The following is a 20,899-nucleotide window of genomic DNA, read 5'->3' as shown; positions in this document are numbered from 1 at the left end:
TCAGACAGAATGAGCCGGCACTCACGGCTAACATATTTTCCGGCAAACACATTGACATCTGCCAGGGACAGACCTCACCCCTCGCTCTTGTGGTGGTTCATAGGGATTGCGGCCCTCCGGCCCTCACCGCTGTGAAGGTGTGGTTGCGACAACAGGGGGTTCAAATGGTCGGCGGCGCCTGTGAGTCAATGTGCTTGCTAAGGCAGCACATCTAATAAATTGGAATCGATACAGAGAAGATTAGCATGGCCCCTGCAAAAGGATGACACGCAAATTCGTGAAGCGTTTCCACATTTTGACCAGCCCGTGTTGCCCCGAGCAAGGTGCGCCGCAACACGGTGGTAACACAAGGAAGTAACACGTTGTCAAGAGAGCATGCTGAAAGAGAGGAAACGGTGCAGACCCCTCTACGATTCCCTGACAGCCCCATGCGGGAAAGGCACATGGAACAAGTTTGCCATCAGATAAAGATGGCAGCAACAGGTGGACAACAAGGGGATTAAAGGTGTCGTTCCCACAATAAAGGGCTTAAAGTTGTCCCACATGCTCAGGAAGACAAATTTGGCATGACCAACTTTACACAGTGCGGCTTATCCCACTGCTGATTTCACAGAGGGATTCTCAGAGTTTGCCAGTCGTTTTGGGGGTGTGTCTTAGGAAGGGACTGCTTAGGGCCAAAGTCCAGCCCCCGGCCAGAAAGGCAACTTGGGCACCGGCCCGCTCAGTGTCAGGACACTTTTGAGCTTATCCTTTTTGTGGATTAAACAGTCAGACAGAATGAGCCGGCACTCACGGCTAACATATTTTCCGGCAAACACATTGACATCTGCCAGGGACAGACCTCACCCCTCGCTCTTGTGGTGGTTCATAGGGATTGCGGCCCTCCGGCCCTCACCGCTGTGAAGGTGTGGTTGCGACAACAGGGGGTTCAAATGGTCGGCGGCGCCTGTGAGTCAATGTGCTTGCTAAGGCAGCACATCTAATAAATTGGAATCGATACAGAGAGACACGCAAATTCGTGAAGCCTTTCCACATTTTGACCAGCCCGTGTTGCCCCGAGCAAGGTGCGCCGCAACACGGTGGTAACACAAGGAAGTAACACGTTGTCAAGAGAGCATGCTGAAAGAGAGGAAACGGTGCAGACCCCTCTACGATTCCCTGACAGCCCCATGCGGGAAAGGCACATGGAACAAGTTTGCCATCAGATAAAGATGGCAGCAACAGGTGGACAACAAGGGGATTAAAGGTGTCGTTCCCACAATAAAGGGCTTAAAGTTGTCCCACATGCTCAGGAAGACAAATTTGGCATGACCAACTTTACACAGTGCGGCTTATCCCACTGCTGATTTCACAGAGGGATTCTCAGAGTTTGCCAGTCGTTTTGGGGGTGTGTCTTAGGAAGGGACTGCTTAGGGCCACAGTCCAGCCCCCGGCCAGAAAGGCAACTTGGGCACCGGCCCGCTCAGTGTCAGGACACTTTTGAGCTTATCCTTTTTGTGGATTAAACAGTCAGACAGAATGAGCCGGCACTCACGGCTAACATATTTTCCGGCAAACACATTGACATCTGCCAGGGACAGACCTCACCCCTCGCTATTGTGGTGGTTCATAGGGATTGCGGCCCTCCGGCCCTCACCGCTGTGAAGGTGTGGTTGCGACAACAGGGGGTTCAAATGGTCGGCGGCGCCTGTGAGTCAATGTGCTTGCTAAGGCAGCACATCTAATAAATTGGAATCGATACAGAGAAGATTAGCATGGCCCCTGCGAAAGGATGACACGCAAATTCGTGAAGCGTTTCCACATTTTGACCAGCCCGTGTTGCCCCGAGCAAGGTGCGCCGCAACACGGTGGTAACACAAGGAAGTAACACCTTGTCAAGAGAGCATGCTGAAAGAGAGGAAACGGTGCAGACCCCTCTACGATTCCCTGACAGCCCCATGCGGGAAAGGCACATGGAACAAGTTTGCCATCAGATAAAGATGGCAGCAACAGGTGGACAACAAGGGGATTAAAGGTGTCGTTCCCACAATAAAGGGCTTAAAGTTGTCCCACATGCTCAGGAAGACAAATTTGGCATGACCAACTTTACACAGTGCGGCTTATCCCACTGCTGATTTCACAGAGGGATTCTCAGAGTTTGCCAGTCGTTTTGGGGGTGTGTCTTAGGAAGGGACTGCTTAGGGCCAAAGTCCAGCCCCCGGCCAGAAAGGCAACTTGGGCACCGGCCCGCTCAGTGTCAGGACACTTTTGAGCTTATCCTTTTTGTGGATTAAACAGTCAGACAGAATGAGCCGGCACTCACGGCTAACATATTTTCCGGCAAACACATTGACATCTGCCAGGGACAGACCTCACCCCTCGCTCTTGTGGTGGTTCATAGGGATTGCGGCCCTCCGGCCCTCACCGCTGTGAAGGTGTGGTTGCGACAACAGGGGGTTCAAATGGTCGGCGGCGCCTGTGAGTCAATGTGCTTGCTAAGGCAGCACATCTAATAAATTGGAATCGATACAGAGAAGATTAGCATGGCCCCTGCGAAAGGATGACACGCAAATTCGTGAAGCGTTTCCACATTTTGACCAGCCCGTGTTGCCCCGAGCAAGGTGCGCCGCAACACGGTGGTAACACAAGGAAGTAACACCTTGTCAAGAGAGCATGCTGAAAGAGAGGAAACGGTGCAGACCCCTCTACGATTCCCTGACAGCCCCATGCGGGAAAGGCACATGGAACAAGTTTGCCATCAGATAAAGATGGCAGCAACAGGTGGACAACAAGGGGATTAAAGGTGTCGTTCCCACAATAAAGGGCTTAAAGTTGTCCCACATGCTCAGGAAGACAAATTTGGCATGACCAACTTTACACAGTGCGGCTTATCCCACTGCTGATTTCACAGAGGGATTCTCAGAGTTTGCCAGTCGTTTTGGGGGTGTGTCTTAGGAAGGGACTGCTTAGGGCCAAAGTCCAGCCCCCGGCCAGAAAGGCAACTTGGGCACCGGCCCGCTCAGTGTCAGGACACTTTTGAGCTTATCCTTTTTGTGGATTAAACAGTCAGACAGAATGAGCCGGCACTCACGGCTAACATATTTTCCGGCAAACACATTGACATCTGCCAGGGACAGACCTCACCCCTCGCTCTTGTGGTGGTTCATAGGGATTGCGGCCCTCCGGCCCTCACCGCTGTGAAGGTGTGGTTGCGACAACAGGGGGTTCAAATGGTCGGCGGCGCCTGTGAGTCAATGTGCTTGCTAAGGCAGCACATCTAATAAATTGGAATCGATACAGAGAGACACGCAAATTCGTGAAGCCTTTCCACATTTTGACCAGCCCGTGTTGCCCCGAGCAAGGTGCGCCGCAACACGGTGGTAACACAAGGAAGTAACACGTTGTCAAGAGAGCATGCTGAAAGAGAGGAAACGGTGCAGACCCCTCTACGATTCCCTGACAGCCCCATGCGGGAAAGGCACATGGAACAAGTTTGCCATCAGATAAAGATGGCAGCAACAGGTGGACAACAAGGGGATTAAAGGTGTCGTTCCCACAATAAAGGGCTTAAAGTTGTCCCACATGCTCAGGAAGACAAATTTGGCATGACCAACTTTACACAGTGCGGCTTATCCCACTGCTGATTTCACAGAGGGATTCTCAGAGTTTGCCAGTCGTTTTGGGGGTGTGTCTTAGGAAGGGACTGCTTAGGGCCACAGTCCAGCCCCCGGCCAGAAAGGCAACTTGGGCACCGGCCCGCTCAGTGTCAGGACACTTTTGAGCTTATCCTTTTTGTGGATTAAACAGTCAGACAGAATGAGCCGGCACTCACGGCTAACATATTTTCCGGCAAACACATTGACATCTGCCAGGGACAGACCTCACCCCTCGCTATTGTGGTGGTTCATAGGGATTGCGGCCCTCCGGCCCTCACCGCTGTGAAGGTGTGGTTGCGACAACAGGGGGTTCAAATGGTCGGCGGCGCCTGTGAGTCAATGTGCTTGCTAAGGCAGCACATCTAATAAATTGGAATCGATACAGAGAAGATTAGCATGGCCCCTGCGAAAGGATGACACGCAAATTCGTGAAGCGTTTCCACATTTTGACCAGCCCGTGTTGCCCCGAGCAAGGTGCGCCGCAACACGGTGGTAACACAAGGAAGTAACACCTTGTCAAGAGAGCATGCTGAAAGAGAGGAAACGGTGCAGACCCCTCTACGATTCCCTGACAGCCCCATGCGGGAAAGGCACATGGAACAAGTTTGCCATCAGATAAAGATGGCAGCAACAGGTGGACAACAAGGGGATTAAAGGTGTCGTTCCCACAATAAAGGGCTTAAAGTTGTCCCACATGCTCAGGAAGACAAATTTGGCATGACCAACTTTACACAGTGCGGCTTATCCCACTGCTGATTTCACAGAGGGATTCTCAGAGTTTGCCAGTCGTTTTGGGGGTGTGTCTTAGGAAGGGACTGCTTAGGGCCAAAGTCCAGCCCCCGGCCAGAAAGGCAACTTGGGCACCGGCCCGCTCAGTGTCAGGACACTTTTGAGCTTATCCTTTTTGTGGATTAAACAGTCAGACAGAATGAGCCGGCACTCACGGCTAACATATTTTCCGGCAAACACATTGACATCTGCCAGGGACAGACCTCACCCCTCGCTCTTGTGGTGGTTCATAGGGATTGCGGCCCTCCGGCCCTCACCGCTGTGAAGGTGTGGTTGCGACAACAGGGGGTTCAAATGGTCGGCGGCGCCTGTGAGTCAATGTGCTTGCTAAGGCAGCACATCTAATAAATTGGAATCGATACAGAGAAGATTAGCATGGCCCCTGCGAAAGGATGACACGCAAATTCGTGAAGCGTTTCCACATTTTGACCAGCCCGTGTTGCCCCGAGCAAGGTGCGCCGCAACACGGTGGTAACACAAGGAAGTAACACCTTGTCAAGAGAGCATGCTGAAAGAGAGGAAACGGTGCAGACCCCTCTACGATTCCCTGACAGCCCCATGCGGGAAAGGCACATGGAACAAGTTTGCCATCAGATAAAGATGGCAGCAACAGGTGGACAACAAGGGGATTAAAGGTGTCGTTCCCACAATAAAGGGCTTAAAGTTGTCCCACATGCTCAGGAAGACAAATTTGGCATGACCAACTTTACACAGTGCGGCTTATCCCACTGCTGATTTCACAGAGGGATTCTCAGAGTTTGCCAGTCGTTTTGGGGGTGTGTTTTAGGAAGGGACTGCTTAGGGCCAAAGTCCAGCCCCCGGCCAGAAAGGCAACTTGGGCACCGGCCCGCTCAGTGTCAGGACACTTTTGAGCTTATCCTTTTTGTGGATTAAACAGTCAGACAGAATGAGCCGGCACTCACGGCTAACATATTTTCCGGCAAACACATTGACATCTGCCAGGGACAGACCTCGCTCTTGTGGTGGTTCATAGGGATTGCGGCCCTCCGGCCCTCACCGCTGTGAAGGTGTGGTTGCGACAACAGGGGGTTCAAATGGTCGGCGGCGCCTGTGAGTCAATGTGCTTGCTAAGGCAGCACATCTAATAAATTGGAATCGATACAGAGAAGATTAGCATGGCCCCTGCAAAAGGATGACACGCAAATTCGTGAAGCGTTTCCACATTTTGACCAGCCCGTGTTGCCCCGAGCAAGGTGCGCCGCAACACGGTGGTAACACAAGGAAGTAACACGTTGTCAAGAGAGCATGCTGAAAGAGAGGAAACGGTGCAGACCCCTCTACGATTCCCTGACAGCCCCATGCGGGAAAGGCACATGGAACAAGTTTGCCATCAGATAAAGATGGCAGCAACAGGTGGACAACAAGGGGATTAAAGGTGTCGTTCCCACAATAAAGGGCTTAAAGTTGTCCCACATGCTCAGGAAGACAAATTTGGCATGACCAACTTTACACAGTGCGGCTTATCCCACTGCTGATTTCACAGAGGGATTCTCAGAGTTTGCCAGTCGTTTTGGGGGTGTGTCTTAGGAAGGGACTGCTTAGGGCCAAAGTCCAGCCCCCGGCCAGAAAGGCAACTTGGGCACCGGCCCGCTCAGTGTCAGGACACTTTTGAGCTTATCCTTTTTGTGGATTAAACAGTCAGACAGAATGAGCCGGCACTCACGGCTAACATATTTTCCGGCAAACACATTGACATCTGCCAGGGACAGACCTCACCCCTCGCTCTTGTGGTGGTTCATAGGGATTGCGGCCCTCCGGCCCTCACCGCTGTGAAGGTGTGGTTGCGACAACAGGGGGTTCAAATGGTCGGCGGCGCCTGTGAGTCAATGTGCTTGCTAAGGCAGCACATCTAATAAATTGGAATCGATACAGAGAAGATTAGCATGGCCCCTGCGAAAGGATGACATGCAAATTCGTGAAGCGTTTCCACATTTTGACCAGCCCGTGTTGCCCCGAGCAAGGTGCACCGCAACACGGTGGTAACACAAGGAAGTAACACCTTGTCAAGAGAGCATGCTGAAAGAGAGGAAACGGTGCAGACCCCTCTACGATTCCCTGACAGCCCCATGCGGGAAAGGCACATGGAACAAGTTTGCCATCAGATAAAGATGGCAGCAACAGGTGGACAACAAGGGGATTAAAGGTGTCGTTCCCACAATAAAGGGCTTAAAGTTGTCCCACATGCTCAGGAAGACAAATTTGGCATGACCAACTTTACACAGTGCGGCTTATCCCACTGCTGATTTCACAGAGGGATTCTCAGAGTTTGCCAGTCGTTTTGGGGGTGTGTCTTAGGAAGGGACTGCTTAGGGCCAAAGTCCAGCCCCCGGCCAGAAAGGCAACTTGGGCACCGGCCCGCTCAGTGTCAGGACACTTTTGAGCTTATCCTTTTTGTGGATTAAACAGTCAGACAGAATGAGCCGGCACTCACGGCTAACATATTTTCCGGCAAACACATTGACATCTGCCAGGGACAGACCTCGCTCTTGTGGTGGTTCATAGGGATTGCGGCCCTCCGGCCCTCACCGCTGTGAAGGTGTGGTTGCGACAACAGGGGGTTCAAATGGTCGGCGGCACCTGTGAGTCAATGTGCTTGCTAAGGCAGCACATCTAATAAATTGGAATCAATACAGAGAAGATTAGCATGGCCCCTGCAAAAGGATGACACGCAAATTCGTGAAGCGTTTCCACATTTTGACCAGCCCGTGTTGCCCCGAGCAAGGTGCGCTGCAACACGGTGGTAACACAAGGAAGTAACACCTTGTCAAGAGAGCATGCTGAAAGAGAGGAAACAGTGCAGACCCCTCTACGATTCCCTGACAGCCCCATGCGGGAAAGGCACATGGAACAAGTTTGCCATCAGATAAAGATGGCAGCAACAGGTGGACAACAAGGGGATTAAAGTGAGCCGGCACTCACGGCTAACATATTTTCCGGCAAACACATTGACATCTGCCAGGGATAGACCTCACCCCTCGCTCTTGTGGTGGTTCATAGGGATTGCGGCCCTCCGGCCCTCACCGCTGTGAAGGTGTGGTTGCGACAACAGGGAGTTCAAATGGTCGGCGGCGCCTGTGAGTCAATGTGCTTGCTAAGGCAGCACATCTAATAAATTGGAATCGATACAGAGAAGATTAGCATGGCCCCTGCGAAAGGATGACATGCAAATTCGTGAAGCGTTTCCACATTTTGACCAGCCCGTGTTGCCCCGAGCAAGGTGCGCCGCAACACGGTGGTAACACAAGGAAGTAACACCTTGTCAAGAGAGCATGCTGAAAGAGAGGAAACGGTGCAGACCCCTCTACGATTCCCTGACAGCCCCATGCGGGAAAGGCACATGGAACAAGTTTGCCATCAGATAAAGATGGCAGCAACAGGTGGACAACAAGGGGATTAAAGGTGTCGTTCCCACAATAAAGGGCTTAAAGTTGTCCCACATGCTCAGGAAGACAAATTTGGCATGACCAACTTTACACAGTGCGGCTTATCCCACTGCTGATTTCACAGAGGGATTCTCAGAGTTTGCCAGTCGTTTTGGGGGTGTGTCTTAGGAAGGGACTGCTTAGGGCCAAAGTCCAGCCCCCGGCCAGAAAGGCAACTTGGGCACCGGCCCGCTCAGTGTCAGGACACTTTTGAGCTTATCCTTTTTGTGGATTAAACAGTCAGACAGAATGAGCCGGCACTCACGGCTAACATATTTTCCGGCAAACACATTGACATCTGCCAGGGACAGACCTCACCCCTCGCTCTTGTGGTGGTTCATAGGGATTGCGGCCCTCCGGCCCTCACCGCTGTGAAGGTGTGGTTGCGACAACAGGGGGTTCAAATGGTCGGCGGCACCTGTGAGTCAATGTGCTTGCTAAGGCAGCACATCTAATAAATTGGAATCGATACAGAGAAGATTAGCATGGCCCCTGCGAAAGGATGACACGCAAATTCGTGAAGCGTTTCCACATTTTGACCAGCCCGTGTTGCCCCGAGCAAGGTGCGCCGCAACACGGTGGTAACACAAGGAAGTAACACCTTGTCAAGAGAGCATGCTGAAAGAGAGGAAACGGTGCAGACCCCTCTACGATTCCCTGACAGCCCCATGCGGGAAAGGCACATGGAACAAGTTTGCCATCAGATAAAGATGGCAGCAACAGGTGGACAACAAGGGGATTAAAGGTGTCGTTCCCACAATAAAGGGCTTAAAGTTGTCCCACATGCTTAGGAAGACAAATTTGGCATGACCAACTTTACACAGTGCGGCTTATCCCACTGCTGATTTCACAGAGGGATTCTCAGAGTTTGCCAGTCGTTTTGGGGGTGTGTTTTAGGAAGGGACTGCTTAGGGCCAAAGTCCAGCCCCCGGCCAGAAAGGCAACTTGGGCACCGGCCCGCTCAGTGTCAGGACACTTTTGAGCTTATCCTTTTTGTGGATTAAACAGTCAGACAGAATGAGCCGGCACTCACGGCTAACATATTTTCCGGCAAACACATTGACATCTGCCAGGGACAGACCTCGCTCTTGTGGTGGTTCATAGGGATTGCGGCCCTCCGGCCCTCACCGCTGTGAAGGTGTGGTTGCGACAACAGGGGGTTCAAATGGTCGGCGGCGCCTGTGAGTCAATGTGCTTGCTAAGGCAGCACATCTAATAAATTGGAATCGATACAGAGAAGATTAGCATGGCCCCTGCAAAAGGATGACACGCAAATTCGTGAAGCGTTTCCACATTTTGACCAGCCCGTGTTGCCCCGAGCAAGGTGCGCCGCAACACGGTGGTAACACAAGGAAGTAACACGTTGTCAAGAGAGCATGCTGAAAGAGAGGAAACGGTGCAGACCCCTCTACGATTCCCTGACAGCCCCATGCGGGAAAGGCACATGGAACAAGTTTGCCATCAGATAAAGATGGCAGCAACAGGTGGACAACAAGGGGATTAAAGGTGTCGTTCCCACAATAAAGGGCTTAAAGTTGTCCCACATGCTCAGGAAGACAAATTTGGCATGACCAACTTTCCACAGTGCGGCTTATCCCACTGCTGATTTCACAGAGGGATTCTCAGAGTTTGCCAGTCGTTTTGGGGGTGTGTCTTAGGAAGGGACTGCTTAGGGCCAAAGTCCAGCCCCCGGCCAGAAAGGCAACTTGGGCACCGGCCCGCTCAGTGTCAGGACACTTTTGAGCTTATCCTTTTTGTGGATTAAACAGTCAGACAGAATGAGCCGGCACTCACGGCTAACATATTTTCCGGCAAACACATTGACATCTGCCAGGGACAGACCTCACCCCTCGCTCTTGTGGTGGTTCATAGGGATTGCGGCCCTCCGGCCCTCACCGCTGTGAAGGTGTGGTTGCGACAACAGGGGGTTCAAATGGTCGGCGGCGCCTGTGAGTCAATGTGCTTGCTAAGGCAGCACATCTAATAAATTGGAATCGATACAGAGAAGATTAGCATGGCCCCTGCGAAAGGATGACATGCAAATTCGTGAAGCGTTTCCACATTTTGACCAGCCCGTGTTGCCCCGAGCAAGGTGCGCCGCAACACGGTGGTAACACAAGGAAGTAACACGTTGTCAAGAGAGCATGCTGAAAGAGAGGAAACGGTGCAGACCCCTCTACGATTCCCTGACAGCCCCATGCGGGAAAGGCACATGGAACAAGTTTGCCATCAGATAAAGATGGCAGCAACAGGTGGACAACAAGGGGATTAAAGGTGTCGTTCCCACAATAAAGGGCTTAAAGTTGTCCCACATGCTCAGGAAGACAAATTTGGCATGACCAACTTTACACAGTGCGGCTTATCCCACTGCTGATTTCACAGAGGGATTCTCAGAGTTTGCCAGTCGTTTTGGGGGTGTGTTTTAGGAAGGGACTGCTTAGGGCCAAAGTCCAGCCCCCGGCCAGAAAGGCAACTTGGGCACCGGCCCGCTCAGTGTCAGGACACTTTTGAGCTTATCCTTTTTGTGGATTAAACAGTCAGACAGAATGAGCCGGCACTCACGGCTAACATATTTTCCGGCAAACACATTGACATCTGCCAGGGACAGACCTCGCTCTTGTGGTGGTTCATAGGGATTGCGGCCCTCCGGCCCTCACCGCTGTGAAGGTGTGGTTGCGACAACAGGGGGTTCAAATGGTCGGCGGCGCCTGTGAGTCAATGTGCTTGCTAAGGCAGCACATCTAATAAATTGGAATCGATACAGAGAAGATTAGCATGGCCCCTGCAAAAGGATGACACGCAAATTCGTGAAGCGTTTCCACATTTTGACCAGCCCGTGTTGCCCCGAGCAAGGTGCGCCGCAACACGGTGGTAACACAAGGAAGTAACACGTTGTCAAGAGAGCATGCTGAAAGAGAGGAAACGGTGCAGACCCCTCTACGATTCCCTGACAGCCCCATGCGGGAAAGGCACATGGAACAAGTTTGCCATCAGATAAAGATGGCAGCAACAGGTGGACAACAAGGGGATTAAAGGTGTCGTTCCCACAATAAAGGGCTTAAAGTTGTCCCACATGCTCAGGAAGACAAATTTGGCATGACCAACTTTACACAGTGCGGCTTATCCCACTGCTGATTTCACAGAGGGATTCTCAGAGTTTGCCAGTCGTTTTGGGGGTGTGTCTTAGGAAGGGACTGCTTAGGGCCAAAGTCCAGCCCCCGGCCAGAAAGGCAACTTGGGCACCGGCCCGCTCAGTGTCAGGACACTTTTGAGCTTATCCTTTTTGTGGATTAAACAGTCAGACAGAATGAGCCGGCACTCACGGCTAACATATTTTCCAGCAAACACATTGACATCTGCCAGGGACGGACCTCACCCCTCGCTCTTGTGGTGGTTCATAGGGATTGCGGCCCTCCGGCCCTCACCGCTGTGAAGGTGTGGTTGCGACAACAGGGGGTTCAAATGGTCGGCGGCGCCTGTGAGTCAATGTGCTTGCTAAGGCAGCACATCTAATAAATTGGAATCGATACAGAGAAGATTAGCATGGCCCCTGCGAAAGGATGACATGCAAATTCGTGAAGTGTTTCCACATTTTGACCAGCCCGTGTTGCCCCGAGCAAGGTGCGCCGCAACACGGTGGTAACACAAGGAAGTAACACCTTGTCAAGAGAGCATGCTGAAAGAGAGGAAACGGTGCAGACCCCTCTACGATTCCCTGACAGCCCCATGCGGGAAAGGCACATGGAACAAGTTTGCCATCAGATAAAGATGGCAGCAACAGGTGGACAACAAGGGGATTAAAGGTGTCGTTCCCACAATAAAGGGCTTAAAGTTGTCCCATAAAGGGCTTAAAGTTGTCTCAGGAAGACAAATTTGGCATGACCAACTTTACACAGTGCGGCTTATCCCACTGCTGATTTCACAGAGGGATTCTCAGAGTTTGCCAGTCGTTTTGGGGGTGTGTCTTAGGAAGGGACTGCTTAGGGCCAAAGTCCAGCCCCCGGCCAGAAAGGCAACTTGGGCACCGGCCCGCTCAGTGTCAGGACACTTTTGAGCTTATCCTTTTTGTGGATTAAACAGTCAGACAGAATGAGCCGGCACTCACGGCTAACATATTTTCCGGCAAACACATTGACATCTGCCAGGGACAGACCTCGCTCTTGTGGTGGTTCATAGGGATTGCGGCCCTCCGGCCCTCACCGCTGTGAAGGTGTGGTTGCGACAACAGGGGGTTCAAATGGTCGGCGGCACCTGTGAGTCAATGTGCTTGCTAAGGCAGCACATCTAATAAATTGGAATCGATACAGAGAAGATTAGCATGGCCCCTGCGAAAGGATGACATGCAAATTCGTGAAGCGTTTCCACATTTTGACCAGCCCGTGTTGCCCCGAGCAAGGTGCGCCGCAACACGGTGGTAACACAAGGAAGTAACACCTTGTCAAGAGAGCATGCTGAAAGAGAGGAAACGGTGCAGACCCCTCTACGATTCCCTGACAGCCCCATGCGGGAAAGGCACATGGAACAAGTTTGCCATCAGATAAAGATGGCAGCAACAGGTGGACAACAAGGGGATTAAAGGTGTCGTTCCCACAATAAAGGGCTTAAAGTTGTCCCACATGCTCAGGAAGACAAATTTGGCATGACCAACTTTACACAGTGCGGCTTATCCCACTGCTGATTTCACAGAGGGATTCTCAGAGTTTGCCAGTCGTTTTGGGGGTGTGTTTTAGGAAGGGACTGCTTAGGGCCAAAGTCCAGCCCCCGGCCAGAAAGGCAACTTGGGCACCGGCCCGCTCAGTGTCAGGACACTTTTGAGCTTATCCTTTTTGTGGATTAAACAGTCAGACAGAATGAGCCGGCACTCACGGCTAACATATTTTCCGGCAAACACATTGACATCTGCCAGGGACAGACCTCGCTCTTGTGGTGGTTCATAGGGATTGCGGCCCTCCGGCCCTCACCGCTGTGAAGGTGTGGTTGCGACAACAGGGGGTTCAAATGGTCGGCGGCGCCTGTGAGTCAATGTGCTTGCTAAGGCAGCACATCTAATAAATTGGAATCGATACAGAGAAGATTAGCATGGCCCCTGCAAAAGGATGACACGCAAATTCGTGAAGCGTTTCCACATTTTGACCAGCCCGTGTTGCCCCGAGCAAGGTGCGCCGCAACACGGTGGTAACACAAGGAAGTAACACGTTGTCAAGAGAGCATGCTGAAAGAGAGGAAACGGTGCAGACCCCTCTACGATTCCCTGACAGCCCCATGCGGGAAAGGCACATGGAACAAGTTTGCCATCAGATAAAGATGGCAGCAACAGGTGGACAACAAGGGGATTAAAGGTGTCGTTCCCACAATAAAGGGCTTAAAGTTGTCCCACATGCTCAGGAAGACAAATTTGGCATGACCAACTTTACACAGTGCGGCTTATCCCACTGCTGATTTCACAGAGGGATTCTCAGAGTTTGCCAGTCGTTTTGGGGGTGTGTCTTAGGAAGGGACTGCTTAGGGCCAAAGTCCAGCCCCCGGCCAGAAAGGCAACTTGGGCACCGGCCCGCTCAGTGTCAGGACACTTTTGAGCTTATCCTTTTTGTGGATTAAACAGTCAGACAGAATGAGCCGGCACTCACGGCTAACATATTTTCCGGCAAACACATTGACATCTGCCAGGGACAGACCTCACCCCTCGCTCTTGTGGTGGTTCATAGGGATTGCGGCCCTCCGGCCCTCACCGCTGTGAAGGTGTGGTTGCGACAACAGGGGGTTCAAATGGTCGGCGGCGCCTGTGAGTCAATGTGCTTGCTAAGGCAGCACATCTAATAAATTGGAATCGATACAGAGAAGATTAGCATGGCCCCTGCAAAAGGATGACACGCAAATTCGTGAAGCGTTTCCACATTTTGACCAGCCCGTGTTGCCCCGAGCAAGGTGCGCCGCAACACGGTGGTAACACAAGGAAGTAACACGTTGTCAAGAGAGCATGCTGAAAGAGAGGAAACGGTGCAGACCCCTCTACGATTCCCTGACAGCCCCATGCGGGAAAGGCACATGGAACAAGTTTGCCATCAGATAAAGATGGCAGCAACAGGTGGACAACAAGGGGATTAAAGGTGTCGTTCCCACAATAAAGGGCTTAAAGTTGTCCCACATGCTCAGGAAGACAAATTTGGCATGACCAACTTTACACAGTGCGGCTTATCCCACTGCTGATTTCACAGAGGGATTCTCAGAGTTTGCCAGTCGTTTTGGGGGTGTGTCTTAGGAAGGGACTGCTTAGGGCCAAAGTCCAGCCCCCGGCCAGAAAGGCAACTTGGGCACCGGCCCGCTCAGTGTCAGGACACTTTTGAGCTTATCCTTTTTGTGGATTAAACAGTCAGACAGAATGAGCCGGCACTCACGGCTAACATATTTTCCGGCAAACACATTGACATCTGCCAGGGACAGACCTCACCCCTCGCTCTTGTGGTGGTTCATAGGGATTGCGGCCCTCCGGCCCTCACCGCTGTGAAGGTGTGGTTGCGACAACAGGGGGTTCAAATGGTCGGCGGCGCCTGTGAGTCAATGTGCTTGCTAAGGCAGCACATCTAATAAATTGGAATCGATACAGAGAAGATTAGCATGGCCCCTGCGAAAGGATGACATGCAAATTCGTGAAGCGTTTCCACATTTTGACCAGCCCGTGTTGCCCCGAGCAAGGTGCGCCGCAACACGGTGGTAACACAAGGAAGTAACACCTTGTCAAGAGAGCATGCTGAAAGAGAGGAAACGGTGCAGACCCCTCTACGATTCCCTGACAGCCCCATGCGGGAAAGGCACATGGAACAAGTTTGCCATCAGATAAAGATGGCAGCAACAGGTGGACAACAAGGGGATTAAAGGTGTCGTTCCCACAATAAAGGGCTTAAAGTTGTCCCATAAAGGGCTTAAAGTTGTCCCATAAAGGGCTTAAAGTTGTCTCAGGAAGACAAATTTGGCATGACCAACTTTACACAGTGCGGCTTATCCCACTGCTGATTTCACAGAGGGATTCTCAGAGTTTGCCAGTCGTTTTGGGGGTGTGTCTTAGGAAGGGACTGCTTAGGGCCAAAGTCCAGCCCCCGGCCAGAAAGGCAACTTGGGCACCGGCCCGCTCAGTGTCAGGACACTTTTGAGCTTATCCTTTTTGTGGATTAAACAGTCAGACAGAATGAGCCGGCACTCACGGCTAACATATTTTCCGGCAAACACATTGACATCTGCCAGGGACAGACCTCGCTCTTGTGGTGGTTCATAGGGATTGCGGCCCTCCGGCCCTCACCGCTGTGAAGGTGTGGTTGCGACAACAGGGGGTTCAAATGGTCGGCGGCACCTGTGAGTCAATGTGCTTGCTAAGGCAGCACATCTAATAAATTGGAATCAATACAGAGAAGATTAGCATGGCCCCTGCAAAAGGATGACACGCAAATTCGTGAAGCGTTTCCACATTTTGACCAGCCCGTGTTGCCCCGAGCAAGGTGCGCTGCAACACGGTGGTAACACAAGGAAGTAACACCTTGTCAAGAGAGCATGCTGAAAGAGAGGAAACGGTGCAGACCCCTCTACGATTCCCTGACAGCCCCATGCGGGAAAGGCACATGGAACAAGTTTGCCATCAGATAAAGATGGCAGCAACAGGTGGACAACAAGGGGATTAAAGTGAGCCGGCACTCACGGCTAACATATTTTCCGGCAAACACATTGACATCTGCCAGGGATAGACCTCACCCCTCGCTCTTGTGGTGGTTCATAGGGATTGCGGCCCTCCGGCCCTCACCGCTGTGAAGGTGTGGTTGCGACAACAGGGAGTTCAAATGGTCGGCGGCGCCTGTGAGTCAATGTGCTTGCTAAGGCAGCACATCTAATAAATTGGAATCGATACAGAGAAGATTAGCATGGCCCCTGCGAAAGGATGACATGCAAATTCGTGAAGCGTTTCCACATTTTGACCAGCCCGTGTTGCCCCGAGCAAGGTGCGCCGCAACACGGTGGTAACACAAGGAAGTAACACCTTGTCAAGAGAGCATGCTGAAAGAGAGGAAACGGTGCAGACCCCTCTACGATTCCCTGACAGCCCCATGCGGGAAAGGCACATGGAACAAGTTTGCCATCAGATAAAGATGGCAGCAACAGGTGGACAACAAGGGGATTAAAGGTGTCGTTCCCACAATAAAGGGCTTAAAGTTGTCCCACATGCTCAGGAAGACAAATTTGGCATGACCAACTTCACACAGTGCGGCTTATCCCACTGCTGATTTCACTGAGGGATTCTCAGAGTTTGCCAGTCGTTTTGGGGGGGTGTCTTAGGAAGGGACTGCTTAGGACCAAAGTCCAGCCCCCGGCCAGAAAGGCAACTTGGGCACCGGCCCGCTCACAGTGTCAGGACACTTTTGAGCTTATCCTTTTTGTGGATTAAACAGTCAGATAGAATGAGCCGGCACTCACGGCTAACATATTTTCCGGCAAACACATTGACATCTGCCAGGGACAGACCTCACCCCTCGCTCTTGTGGTGGTTCATAGGGATTGCTCCTCAGCTGGACGACATGTGGTCTTTGGAGACACCAGCATTGAACAAGCTGCTCATATATAAAAAGTTCTAATGACATCTTCATGTGTTCTTGGGATCATTCTGCTCATTCAAACATGTTCTCTGTTAACAAAGTTTCTAATTGTTTGTTTATTGTTCATTATTTGACCACTGTGACCTTCGACCCCTAAGTGTATCAGCAGCACATCGTGTAAATATATATATATATATAATATATGTGTGTGTGTCTCATATTTCTATCCTAATGTGTAAAGCTTGTTTTTAATATATATATAATCAGAAATAATAAAGCTTCCAAACAAAGTGCAGATTACAGACTTTTATTTATTCATAAAGAACAAATTAAATTTAAAAAAAAACACTAAGTCAGAATGATTAATAAATAAATACAAAGGAATAAATAAACAAAAAACAAACAAAAAACAAACAGTCTCCCTCATGGACCCACCTTGTATTTCTTATTCATTTCCTCCCTCCACTCCTCCACAGTTTTCCCGCCGACAGACGCACAGTACACCACATCAAACAGGCGAGTGTGTCCTGTAGCCAGCGTTTTGGGCTGGCCACACTTTGTGCAGACGTACTGTGTCGTCGGCCGACGGGTTTTGCACCCGGGCAGCGGCCCCTGCTCTGCTGCAGCAGCCTCGGCCGCCTTCCTCTTCCTGTAGGCCGTGGACCTGGACATGTGTGGTCCAGGAAGAGGAGGCTGACCGGCAGGGGCAGGAGCGGGGAAGACACCCGGGAGCATTGCTGGAGGAGGAGGAGGAGGGGGAAGGCCAACGGAGGACGGGCCGGGCTGCTCCCCATCTGGAGGAGGAGGAGGAGGAGGAGGGGGGGGAAGGCCACCCGATGAGGGTCCTGGTTGCTCATCGGGGACATTGAAGGGGAAGGGCTGTCCTTGTCCCACCTGAACAGAGGACAGCCCTTTAGCTGGAGGGAGAGGGAGGACGGCAACAGCTGCTGCAGGGACGACGCCAGTTCCCTGTAGCAGCACATCCCTCCCTTTTTCCTTCTGCCGCTCAGAGAACCTGGGAGACAAACGCAGATTGTTCTTAGGCTCTTAATCAAACGATACATCTCAGATTACAACCCATCAAAACTTTAAAGCTTCATGTTGAACCCTTACCACTGGGTCAGGGTCCTCTGATTTAGCTGAAAGAGCTGGATCTCTGTCTGAGCCATCAGCCTCCGCCTCCGGCTGGCCAGCACTGCCTCTCTGATGGCCACGTAGTCCGTGAGGATGAGGGACCACCGAGTCCTCATGACCCCACAGACCCGCGTGGCTGCTGGGTGGAGCTGGCAGAGCTGGCTGCAAATGGCCTCGACCAGGCGACTGGCGCTGGGCCAGTTTGCAGCGCTGGAGTTCGGTCCGAGAAGGCAGCTGAAAAAGTCATGGAGAGTAAAGTGTGAGTTAATATACAGCAAATATTTACAAGAGGATCTATTCATATTTGAAAAAAATCGTACCGTTGGAGACTCTCCTTGCCAGGACAGGAGGTGTTCTTCCCCTTCGCTGCCTTGAACCGCCCCTTAGGTTGCCTCTCCCGGTATCTGGGAGGGTAGACGACTCGCTGTTTGTCCTGCTCTGGCAAGCGATTCCAGAGCAGGATGAGTCTGTCTACCATACTGTCAGTAAGCCCCTGAAGGTTCCTCCCTTCCACCAGGGCCTGGGCCAGCTTCAGGACGTGCTGGTACCCAGGCTGGTCATCAGGACCCTGTATATTCTCCTGAGAAGAAACAAGAAAGGAAGAGGAGGAGAAACGAGTCAGTAAGCACAGAGCGATGCGCTGTGAAATATTCTATCGTCACTGTTATCATCATCGTTATCAGTATCGGTAGCGAACTTACCTCAGACTCTGAGGAGGGGGGAACAGGGTCCTTAACCTCCGGGGCCTCAGGAAGGGCATCCTGGTCAGGGGCGGCTGGACCGGATGGCTCAGATGATGCGTCAGCTGGATCACCTGACCGGGCTGCTGCTGTGCTGGTGGATGGGGTATCGGGCTCGAAGATGGTGGGGTCCTCCACATCTTCCACGATACCCTCATCCTCCTCCTCGAGCGACTCGATGGCAGCAGCCTCGTCCGGAGTGTCAGGGTCCAAGCTGACGTCCTCAAGCACTCTGCCTGTCTGCTGGTACAGGTACTCTACCCCGATGAGCTCCCCTATCATACAGAAAAGACATTTGCATTTAGTAATTGCTCTTTTTACTCTGAGTTATGATGTTGAAATAAAGTGTTTTCACATCACATACCTGTGTACTCAGCAGGCTTGGTGAAGTCCTTAACCACCTGAAGACCAAGCAGTCTTTGGCTCTTCTGGTTAAGGACGTGCTTGAGGTGGCCACTGTAGGAGTACAGAGGTCCCACCTGTCCCTCAGCTGCAACCGGTGGTGGTGGTGCAGCTGCTGCTGCGCGGTCCTCGTTCCACCTCACCAGTCCATCAACCAGGAACGCCTGGAAGTGCTTGGCACTGGCTCGTGTCCCTGAGGAAGCAGGTTTTGGATCAAACATGAATCAGTGTTTTAATGAAATGTGAAAACAGAATATATTTTGTCACAAGCTGTGAGACACATGCGAGTACCTGGGATGAACCGGTTAAGGTGGAGGTGGAAGGACTCCAAGGACGTGGTGCCCCTCGCGCAGCGATAGACCGGCAGGCTGACTCCGCCCTTCGTCAGCCTGCCAGTCTCGGTGTAGAGCTGCATGCCCGGTGGATCCTGAATGCAGCTGAGGTGCCGCCTCTGCGTGCTCCAGATGTCCTGGATGCAGAGAGCGTCCAGCAACGGGATGTCCAGGGTGTCGCGTCCTGCCGCGCCGCCGAAGGTGTCGAGGAGCTCCTGGATGAGGAGAGAAGTCTCCTCCGCCCCACGTGTCCTCCTCCGACAGTGGAGCCTCCACTCCTTCTTGGAGATCCTCTCCGTCACCTCGACGTCAGTCAGGTCGACCATCCCGTGCTTCCCCTCCAGCTCGGACCGCTTGACGGCGGGCATCTCCGGGGTCCACCTCGAAGATGCAGTGGGACAGCTGCCTCATGAAGGTGGGGTACAGCTTGTGGCTCTCGGTGGTGACACCTGATGCGAAGCGGCGCATCAGGTGCCAGATGTCAAGCCGAACGACAAGCTGCCCCCACGCCTGGGACAGAGAGAGAGAGAGAGAGAGAGAGAGAAAAAAAATCTGGCTTAGTTTAAAAGATTCTGTCTGTTGATAAATAACAATAACATGAATAAATATCTGCAGTTATCAATGAGGATAATTAATAATCTCAGTTTCATACGGGAAACACGGCAGCTGTCCTTGACAGGCCGTCTCGGTTACAGCAGTCCCGGTTCACGTAGATGAGCTGGGGGGGTGGTACCCCGGCGTGCTGATACCGCCTCGTTAGCCCGGCCGCCATCCGGGACAGGCCCTCGGAGCCCTCGGAGCAGGTGAGGACGCTCATGAGGACCTGCCCGTGTTCGTTGCCAACGTTGGTGACCCAGGCGGCCGTGTCGGAGGCGGTACCGGCGAGCTTCTTCGTCACCTGAGCGGAGAGAGAGAGAGAGAGAGAGAGAGATATCTGTAAACACGCTGAGCAGCTGGAATAATAAAAACAAGAAAGATGAAATGCCGATAAACTCTGCCTGCCTTCTTGGTGGAATCCATCTTTAAGATGGATCCGAAGGTGGAGGTGATCTGCGACCACCCTCCGACCTTCTTCTTGCATCGACGGCACTCGAGGTACTCAGTGGCCATGAGGTACCAGCCGTCGATGTCAAGGACCCTCCGGATGGTCCTGTAGAGCCCAGCCTTTGTCAGCGTCCCGGTGCACAAAGGCTGGGGGCACGCCAGCTGCAGGCGCTAGATGCGGTGCGGCATCCAGAGAAACAGCCGGCATGTGAAGAAGGGGTCGGGGGAAGCGGGAGGCTGGTTGTAGACCGGCCGGGTTTGGGGAGGGTACCACCACAGGTTCAGCTCGCCTGTGAGCCGAGACCTCCCCGAGCTGTCCCTGGAAAACAGCCCCCGGCCGATCCACTGCTGCTGCTCCGCAGTGAGAGCCGCTCGCCAGGTCCCGGGCAGCAGCTGGAGAGAGAGAACGTACAGCTGTTTTAATACCCGAGGGTGGCAGCCGGAGAGTCTACCTGTACTGTCTGACGCCTCACCTCTGCACTGTCAGCAGGCGGCCGGTGAGGGAGGATAGCTGCCCTGGTCGTCTCCTCCACGACTGCGGGCGGCGGCGTGGCAGAGGCTCCCGCCTGTGACTGGAAGCATCACTGTTAGTGATTTAAAAGTTTCAAATTCAACCCAGACTCACCTGGTCGTCTCCTGTTATGCTGTGTGATCACAGAAACATTCAAAAAGACGAGTCAACATCGATTCAAGCCTTTCTGTTCCAGACAATGTGCTGCGTGAATATTCATTTAATGGTACTTACACTCTTCAAAGCCAACTACCGGCCTGACCAGCTCTTCATCTGAGGGCTCCTCGCGTGAT

At 52.4% G+C, this 20,899-nt stretch overlaps 2 protein-coding genes and 20 non-coding genes across 22 annotated transcripts; 20 read left to right on the top strand and 2 right to left on the bottom strand.

The window, feature by feature from the left end:
• The first annotated feature begins 190 nt into the window (after positions 1-190).
• Positions 191-297, top strand: LOC142963346 (U6 spliceosomal RNA). The gene has a single exon (XR_012957442.1). It is a non-coding gene; the product is annotated as a U6 spliceosomal RNA (small nuclear RNA).
• A 1,402-nt stretch (positions 298-1,699) lies between these two features.
• Positions 1,700-1,806, top strand: LOC142963356 (U6 spliceosomal RNA). Its single transcript, XR_012957451.1, has one exon. It is a non-coding gene; the product is annotated as a U6 spliceosomal RNA (small nuclear RNA).
• Positions 1,807-2,467: 661 nt separating this feature from the next.
• LOC142963353 (U6 spliceosomal RNA) lies at positions 2,468-2,574 on the top strand. The gene has a single exon (XR_012957449.1). It is a non-coding gene; the product is annotated as a U6 spliceosomal RNA (small nuclear RNA).
• Positions 2,575-3,976: 1,402 nt separating this feature from the next.
• On the top strand, positions 3,977-4,083 carry LOC142963352 (U6 spliceosomal RNA). Its single transcript, XR_012957448.1, has one exon. It is a non-coding gene; the product is annotated as a U6 spliceosomal RNA (small nuclear RNA).
• Positions 4,084-4,744: 661 nt separating this feature from the next.
• LOC142963351 (U6 spliceosomal RNA) lies at positions 4,745-4,851 on the top strand. The gene has a single exon (XR_012957447.1). It is a non-coding gene; the product is annotated as a U6 spliceosomal RNA (small nuclear RNA).
• Positions 4,852-5,505: 654 nt separating this feature from the next.
• On the top strand, positions 5,506-5,612 carry LOC142963334 (U6 spliceosomal RNA). The gene has a single exon (XR_012957436.1). It is a non-coding gene; the product is annotated as a U6 spliceosomal RNA (small nuclear RNA).
• A 661-nt stretch (positions 5,613-6,273) lies between these two features.
• LOC142963307 (U6 spliceosomal RNA) lies at positions 6,274-6,380 on the top strand. The gene has a single exon (XR_012957424.1). It is a non-coding gene; the product is annotated as a U6 spliceosomal RNA (small nuclear RNA).
• Positions 6,381-7,034: 654 nt separating this feature from the next.
• Positions 7,035-7,141, top strand: LOC142963392 (U6 spliceosomal RNA). The gene has a single exon (XR_012957485.1). It is a non-coding gene; the product is annotated as a U6 spliceosomal RNA (small nuclear RNA).
• Positions 7,142-7,529: 388 nt separating this feature from the next.
• Positions 7,530-7,636, top strand: LOC142963306 (U6 spliceosomal RNA). Its single transcript, XR_012957423.1, has one exon. It is a non-coding gene; the product is annotated as a U6 spliceosomal RNA (small nuclear RNA).
• A 661-nt stretch (positions 7,637-8,297) lies between these two features.
• LOC142963350 (U6 spliceosomal RNA) lies at positions 8,298-8,404 on the top strand. Its single transcript, XR_012957446.1, has one exon. It is a non-coding gene; the product is annotated as a U6 spliceosomal RNA (small nuclear RNA).
• A 654-nt stretch (positions 8,405-9,058) lies between these two features.
• Positions 9,059-9,165, top strand: LOC142963323 (U6 spliceosomal RNA). Its single transcript, XR_012957435.1, has one exon. It is a non-coding gene; the product is annotated as a U6 spliceosomal RNA (small nuclear RNA).
• Positions 9,166-9,826: 661 nt separating this feature from the next.
• On the top strand, positions 9,827-9,933 carry LOC142963305 (U6 spliceosomal RNA). Its single transcript, XR_012957422.1, has one exon. It is a non-coding gene; the product is annotated as a U6 spliceosomal RNA (small nuclear RNA).
• A 654-nt stretch (positions 9,934-10,587) lies between these two features.
• On the top strand, positions 10,588-10,694 carry LOC142963309 (U6 spliceosomal RNA). Its single transcript, XR_012957426.1, has one exon. It is a non-coding gene; the product is annotated as a U6 spliceosomal RNA (small nuclear RNA).
• A 661-nt stretch (positions 10,695-11,355) lies between these two features.
• Positions 11,356-11,462, top strand: LOC142963393 (U6 spliceosomal RNA). Its single transcript, XR_012957486.1, has one exon. It is a non-coding gene; the product is annotated as a U6 spliceosomal RNA (small nuclear RNA).
• Positions 11,463-12,130: 668 nt separating this feature from the next.
• Positions 12,131-12,237, top strand: LOC142963303 (U6 spliceosomal RNA). The gene has a single exon (XR_012957421.1). It is a non-coding gene; the product is annotated as a U6 spliceosomal RNA (small nuclear RNA).
• Positions 12,238-12,891: 654 nt separating this feature from the next.
• LOC142963390 (U6 spliceosomal RNA) lies at positions 12,892-12,998 on the top strand. The gene has a single exon (XR_012957483.1). It is a non-coding gene; the product is annotated as a U6 spliceosomal RNA (small nuclear RNA).
• Positions 12,999-13,659: 661 nt separating this feature from the next.
• Positions 13,660-13,766, top strand: LOC142963378 (U6 spliceosomal RNA). The gene has a single exon (XR_012957472.1). It is a non-coding gene; the product is annotated as a U6 spliceosomal RNA (small nuclear RNA).
• A 661-nt stretch (positions 13,767-14,427) lies between these two features.
• On the top strand, positions 14,428-14,534 carry LOC142963395 (U6 spliceosomal RNA). Its single transcript, XR_012957488.1, has one exon. It is a non-coding gene; the product is annotated as a U6 spliceosomal RNA (small nuclear RNA).
• A 690-nt stretch (positions 14,535-15,224) lies between these two features.
• Positions 15,225-15,331, top strand: LOC142963391 (U6 spliceosomal RNA). The gene has a single exon (XR_012957484.1). It is a non-coding gene; the product is annotated as a U6 spliceosomal RNA (small nuclear RNA).
• Positions 15,332-15,719: 388 nt separating this feature from the next.
• On the top strand, positions 15,720-15,826 carry LOC142963394 (U6 spliceosomal RNA). The gene has a single exon (XR_012957487.1). It is a non-coding gene; the product is annotated as a U6 spliceosomal RNA (small nuclear RNA).
• Positions 15,827-16,287: 461 nt separating this feature from the next.
• On the bottom strand, positions 16,288-18,077 carry LOC142963243 (uncharacterized). The gene is made up of 3 exons (XM_076103973.1): positions 17,898-18,077; positions 17,557-17,811; positions 16,288-17,458 (listed from the first exon to the last, which is right to left on the bottom strand). Exons 1-3 carry the CDS (start codon positions 18,053-18,055, stop codon positions 16,867-16,869), a joined length of 1,005 nt encoding a protein of 334 aa, XP_075960088.1. The 5' UTR covers positions 18,056-18,077; the 3' UTR covers positions 16,288-16,866.
• A 31-nt stretch (positions 18,078-18,108) lies between these two features.
• LOC142962422 (uncharacterized) lies at positions 18,109-20,677 on the bottom strand. Its single transcript, XM_076102900.1, has 9 exons — positions 20,611-20,677; positions 20,367-20,488; positions 20,054-20,266; positions 19,704-19,949; positions 19,476-19,561; positions 19,011-19,432; positions 18,682-18,912; positions 18,286-18,592; positions 18,109-18,157 (listed from the first exon to the last, which is right to left on the bottom strand). Exons 1-9 carry the CDS (start codon positions 20,675-20,677, stop codon positions 18,109-18,111), a joined length of 1,743 nt encoding a protein of 580 aa, XP_075959015.1.
• Positions 20,678-20,899: the final 222 nt, after the last annotated feature.

The sequence above is a fragment of the Anarhichas minor genome, unplaced genomic scaffold (genome assembly GCF_050575085.1).
Source record: "Anarhichas minor isolate MPS153535 unplaced genomic scaffold, ASM5057508v1 ptg000028l, whole genome shotgun sequence".
Classification (NCBI taxonomy): Eukaryota; Metazoa; Chordata; class Actinopteri; order Perciformes; family Anarhichadidae; genus Anarhichas; species Anarhichas minor.
The sequence above is the reverse complement of the archived record's forward strand: the minus strand, read 5'-3'. Positions and strand labels throughout refer to the sequence as shown.

What these genes read in the sequence shown, in the direction of transcription:
- LOC142963243 (XM_076103973.1), bottom strand. Translation starts at nt 18,055, where the DNA reads ATGGTAGACAGACTCATCCTGCTCTGGAATCGCTTGCCAGAGCAGGAC. An exon ending in GGCAAGGAGAGTCTCCAACG is followed by an intron (nt 17,812 to 17,897) that starts GTACGATTTTTT and finishes TGACTTTTTCAG; the next exon opens with CTGCCTTCTCGGACCGAACT. An exon ending in CAGAGGACCCTGACCCAGTG is followed by an intron (nt 17,459 to 17,556) that starts GTAAGGGTTCAA and finishes TTTGTCTCCCAG; the next exon opens with GTTCTCTGAGCGGCAGAAGG.
- LOC142962422 (XM_076102900.1), bottom strand. Translation starts at nt 20,677, where the DNA reads ATGCTTCCAGTCACAGGCGGGAGCCTCTGCCACGCCGCCGCCCGCAGT. An exon ending in TCGTGGAGGAGACGACCAGG is followed by an intron (nt 20,489 to 20,610) that starts GCAGCTATCCTC and finishes CTCTCTCTCCAG; the next exon opens with CTGCTGCCCGGGACCTGGCG. An exon ending in ACCACCGAGAGCCACAAGCT is followed by an intron (nt 19,433 to 19,475) that starts GTACCCCACCTT and finishes TGCATCTTCGAG; the next exon opens with GTGGACCCCGGAGATGCCCG.